The sequence below is a fragment of the Bison bison genome, unplaced genomic scaffold (genome assembly GCF_000754665.1).
Source record: "Bison bison bison isolate TAMUID 2011002044 unplaced genomic scaffold, Bison_UMD1.0 scf7180017864342, whole genome shotgun sequence".
Taxonomy (NCBI): domain Eukaryota; kingdom Metazoa; phylum Chordata; class Mammalia; order Artiodactyla; family Bovidae; genus Bison; species Bison bison.
This window is the reverse complement of record NW_011494914.1, coordinates 192,630-198,135: the sequence shown is the minus strand read 5'-3', so window position 1 is coordinate 198,135 and position 5,506 is coordinate 192,630. Positions and strand designations below refer to the sequence as shown.

Sequence of the window (5,506 nt, the reverse complement as noted above, 5' to 3'; positions counted from 1 at the left end):
GGTCCAGGGCGCGGGAGCCCTCACCAAAGCTTGGTTGAGGTCGGGCGGTCGCGCCCTGTCTCCGGGCCTTTTCTTGCTTATCCGACAAGGAGGGCCAGGACTGACGTCCCATCCATGTGATGCTCGTGGATTCTGCCCCCTGGGTCTCAGGTCACAACGCCCAGAACTGCACATGCCCCTGTGCGCTGAAATTCTCATGGGGTTGGCACACCGTACGTTGGTTCTCTCTCTCTTTCCACCATGGACCAGGCAACGTGAGAATAATCTTTCTTTCTCCACAGCCTGGAAGCTCCCAAGGACTAACAGAGGACGGGGAAAGCCACTTCAGGGCGGGCCTGACACCCGCTTTCCTGCTGCTGTTAGCAGGGAGACACAGATGAACAGAGATGCCGTCTCCCGACCCTCCCTGGTGGGCACTGGGGGTGGTGACCCAGGGAGCAGTCTCAGACCCCAGCCTCCAGCCAGGCCCTGACTGGGTGGGCAGCAGGCGGCAGACAAGTGGACGGGACTCCCCAGGGTCAGACGCGCAGAAGGTGGCACACGATGGCAAAGTCACAGGCAGGGTGGGGGGCGCTGGCCCCCACTGGACCAGCCCTCTGTGCGCCTTGGTTGCCATGCCGAGCGGTCCTCCCCTGACCTCCAAGCCCACCCTAGCTGCCTGATTCCCTTCCGAACAGTGGGGTCCTCTCCAGGGCCCACCGAGTCCTCAGGGAAGGGGCTCAGCCAGCCTGGGGCTCTGTCTGACATCGGCACACCTCTGACCCCCTGAGGAGGGGGAACGTGGGGAACCTCAAAAGGGAGAACAGGACTTGAAGGGCCAGGGAGGGGCGCCGAGAGCAGCAGCAGAGCCCAGGCCAGGGGAGGGGCCTACCTCCTGGTGTCCTTCATCCTGTGACCCGCATCATGTGAGGCTCAAGACCCTCTCCTTGTAACAGAAAATCAGTACCATCCCTTTCCTGGGCAAAAATCAGATTCAGCAATAATACAACTGACTACATGCAAGAAAGCAAGCAAGCAAGTGAAGGCGTGGGTTGTTCAGTCACGTCCGACTCTTTGGGACCCTGTGGGCTGTAGCCCACCAGGCTCCTCTGTCCATGGGATTCTCCAGGCAAAAATACTGGAGTGGGTTGCTGTTCCCTTATCCAGGGGATCTTCCCAACCCCAGGGATCGAACCTGGGTCTCCCACATTGCAGGCAGATTTGTCACCAAATGAGCCACCAGAGAAGCCCAGACAACTACACGCATATACAGATAATGCCCTAGGTGTAGCATAACGGAAAAGAACAGCTGCTGCTGCTAAGCCGCTTCAGGTCGTGCCCGACTCTTAGCAACCCCATGGACTGCAGCTTACCAGGCACTCTATCATAAAACGTGTATTTCAGTGAGATCTCTTTGGAACGACGAGCCATGCCGGCTGAGAACCACCGTCTCAGAGGAGGGAGATATCACACAGATTTCTCAGTCATCTGCTTCCCTGAGGGAGAGCGTGGACTGGGCCATATTTACCACCTCCTCTCTGCTGCCTAGCGCTGTGTCCAGCACATAGTAGGTGCTCAGTTAATGTTCGGTGAAGGGATGGGTGAGTGACCGAACGATGAATTCAGCCTCAGGTGAGATGTGCTGATGGTGTCATGAGTGGGATGAGGTCGCGCCCGGCCCCTGTGAGCCCATGGAGGACCCCAGGTGGGCAGCGGGGTGTGTGCGCGGGCTCCCAGCAGCACCTCTGCCTGTCACAGCTCCCTGCATACTTCTCCAGGGCGGGGTCTCCCCCTCAGCACCCCACACAGCGTCTGGCACAGAGTGGGTGCTCAATAAATACCCGTTGAATTTAGCGCATCTCAATTCAACAAACATTTATTGAGCGCCCGCTGTGTTGAGTGTCACAGTCCTGCCCTCCTTTGGCGCGCTACGGATGATGTCCTGGGATGCAGGCGGGCCTGCCCTGCTGTGTGCAAACCGCTTTGTTCAGTAATGACTGCAAACTAAACTGGTGTCGATGGACTCACGACTGGGGGCCACTTGCATTTTCTCAATGCAACTTGAGAATAGAAGGTAGATGCCCCTCTGTTCTCAATTTAGGGGTGCTGCTCATCCTGCCCAAATTTCTCAAGAGGCTGGCAGACAGCAAGGCACGCCTGACCTAGGCAGGACCAGCAGCCTGGGTCCTCGTTGCCATTTCCATGCATGATGGGAGCAGAGTGATATCAGCAGGGCAGAGATGAAGTCACAGGTGCAGTGGTCAGACACCCTGGGCTTCCCGTTCTCAGGAACCAATGTCAGAACACCAGCAGAAAGTGAAGCGATGACAGAAGCATTATCACAATCATTGTGAGCCTGCATCCCTGAAGGAGGACATGTACGCACACGCACACACACACAAACATGTACAGACATGCACACACATGACCACACGTGCACACACATGTATAGACCTGCACAACATATACATATACATGTGCACACGCACACACATGTACAAATGTGTGCACACAAGTACACAATACACGCACACACACCCATGTACACGCGTGTGTACACACATACATATACACACATACGCATACATACCAACACAGACACAGGTTTTTGCACTTCAGAGGGCTCGCCCAGTTGGAGCACGAATTCTAGCACAGAACTGCGATTTCTGCAGGCCGGGCACCCCTGCAGCTTGTGATGGGAACACGGCAGCAAGGAATGAGGTTGACACAGACCTCACAGGTGTGTGATTGTCCAAAATGACTGCACAGCCTCCAGGCCTTGCAGGGTCTACTGCCCGGGGGGAATGCCTGGGACGAACCCAAGGCACCTTGTGTGGCACAAGATGAGGAAGCGGTGCAGGGAGGTGGGCAAACACGCCCAGGTCACAGGGCAGGTCAGCGCGGCACAGGAAGGTCCCCAGGAGGCAGCTTCTTCCTGCCTGGGCTTCTCCCCAGATGGAGCCCCCCCACTAAGCCCCAAGCCAGAGGCAGGCCACGAAGGAACTCCTTGGGGACAGCAGCTACCCACCCCCACGCCCTCCCCGAGGAGAGACTCAGGGAGGCACCAGCCCTGCAGACACGGGCCTGCCCACCACCCAGCAAGGAAGAACCGATGCTGACAAAGCCCACCTGAGAACCCTAGAGTGTCCATTCCTGGGAGCTAATGCTTTGGTGCCCCCAAGGCAGGGGGCTACTGGGACGCTGCTGGGGGTACTCTGGGGGGATGGTGCAGTAGGAGGTCTCCACCTTCCAAACAATTGCCATTTGGAAAAGCAGAAGGGGCCACGGTTGGGGCCACAGGCAAGTCCCGAACCCCCACCCCTCACCAGGCAGAGAGGGGCTTGGGGGTCCAGCTGAAGCTGCCAGGTCCGGGTCTGCCCTGCACTGCTCCTGTGAGCAGCCCTGCACCCCTCACCCCTGCCCGCCTGCCTCGGCCTTTCCCGCCCCAGGCCGCCAAGTGAACGGGTCTTGCTGAGGGTCTTCCCTGGTACGACCTTCCCAAGGGGATGTCAGCCCTGCAGTGACTCTGGCTCCCACTAGGATGGTGGCTGCCGGGCCGGCAAGGCGCCTACAGAGACGGCACACAGAACGACACACACGTGCGGTGTTTGGACGTCTCCTTTAACAAGCGTCGCCTCCACGCTTCCCGGCCCCTCCCACGTCCGAACACACGCGCCTTCGTTTGTGAGACGGTTACAGCCGGGAGGACGAGGATGAGGATGGTGGTGAGGAAAAGCAGTCCGTTTGCTGAGCATCTACTACGCGCCCGGATGAGCGCTGGTGGCTCACAGGGCCCCTCCCCACCCCGGGCAGCTAACAGCCCCGCCAGGCACACGGGTGAAACTGAGGCCCAGGACCGGCATAACTGGCCTGAGGTCAGCGTCCAGCAGGGACTTGAACTCGGGCCTCTCTCAAGGCAAAGCCGGTGTCTTTCCTGGGCTTTCTCACATGCACATCCATCCCCTCCTGGCCTTCTCTACTTCCAAACTAACCTCCAGCTGGTCCACAGAAACCCACCCACAGCCGCCGAGACCCAGAGTCCGTCTGCCGTCTCCCGCGTGTGCCAGGCAGCAGCTTGCTGCTGTTCCCTCTATAATTCACAGCCTCCGGATGTGCAGAGCGTTACGGGGAGCTTTGCCCCACATCTGAAGGGCACGCCGACTGAGTGTCACAATCCCCTGGATCAGGCAGATGCGGGTCTTTGTCCCACCTTGCTCCCTGAGGACATGGGGTCCCGGCTCCCGGCCCCTTGCTCAGGAGGGGCGCACAGCAACACGGGGCAGCACTGCTCTCGGCCCCGAGTCTGGACTCACCGCCTGGACCACGCTCCGTCTGCTCCGGAGGACAACAGGCCCTCACTTCCAGCCCGGAAGCCCTTTTCCCCCCGAGGACCCCAGGAGCCTGAGGCAGCCTCCTCCCAGCCGTGGAGAGTTCAGGTGGACACTGGCATGGCCCGCAGGCAGCCTGCTGGCCCGGATGCCATCGAGGAAAGGACGTGTGTGGCTAGGGTCTGCTTCCTGCCCGCCTTGCCCTTCTGTCCGTAGGTGTGCACTCAGAGCTTTTAAGGAGCAAGGCTTAGATCTGGGGGGGATCAGCTCAAGGTCATGGGCCCCTTTTCTGCAAGGCCTTTCATGCTGCACTGACAGCCTCTTGCTCAGAAGAACCACTCACGTGAGTAGAAGTTGTCCCCTGGCACCATCTGGGGAGGGCCTCTGTCGGTCCCGCTGCTGAGGGACAAAGACTGGCTGTCTAGGTCCGGAGAGTTGGTCCTCGTGTCTGCCACCCCCTTGAGAATCAGCCAGCTGGTCTTCTGCTGAGAGAAAAGACAGAAGCTGAATTTCAGCTTGACCTGCAGGGGCACTGCCCCATTTTACAGATGAGGAGACAGACTGGGGAGGTCAGGGCCCCAGGTGAGGTCACATGTGGCGGGGGTCAGGTAAGTCAGCCTTGGGCTCCTGCCACACTCACCCACCTTCCTTAAAGATGAACAAAGGGTCTTAGCTCTTGAGCCAGGGTGGACTCAAGATTTCTTTTCTTTTCTTTTCAGTCATCTCCTTGGTTAAAGAACCAAAAGTGGCTCAGACAGTAAAGAATCTGCCTGTAATGCTGAAGACCTGAGTTCAATCCCTGGGTCTGGAAGATCCCCTTGAGAAGGGAATGGCTACTCACTCCAGTGTTCTTTCCTGGAGAATTCCATGGACAGAGAAGCCCGGCGGGCTACAGTCCACAGGGTCACAAAGAGTTGGGACAGGGCTGAGCGGCTAATGCTTTCACTTTCAAGTCACACAGCAAAGAACGAGGACTTTGGTGGGAGAGGTAGTATTCCTGAGTGCGAGGAGGCTGGTGGGACTGCCTCTTAAACGTGGTTCCATGTGGCCCGTGCCAGACCCCCAAGGAGCAGAACCTCAGGGGAGGAGCTGCGGCTTCGAGTTGGAGAAGGCCCCCCAACATTGGGCCTGCCCCTCATTACCTTCCTGTTATCCGGGTCAAAAGCTCCATCCTCCCCATCTGATCGCCTCGCAGCTGG

At 58.6% G+C, this 5,506-nt stretch overlaps 1 protein-coding gene across 3 annotated transcripts in view; it reads right to left on the bottom strand.

Annotated features, from left to right (window-relative positions):
• Positions 1-5,506, bottom strand: part of ABLIM2 (actin binding LIM protein family, member 2) — a 143,266-nt gene that overhangs the window by 38,594 nt on the left and 99,166 nt on the right. For 2 of the 3 annotated variants that reach the window (XM_010854526.1, XM_010854525.1), the window contains 2 exons: positions 5,450-5,502; positions 4,651-4,789 (listed from right to left, as the gene is read on the bottom strand). In XM_010854526.1, the coding sequence (XP_010852828.1) occupies positions 4,651-4,789; positions 5,450-5,502 (192 nt within the window). Of the gene's footprint in view, positions 1-2,558; positions 4,793-5,449; positions 5,503-5,506 lie in introns of those variants that run through there. The other variant, XM_010854524.1, reaches the window with a different exon arrangement.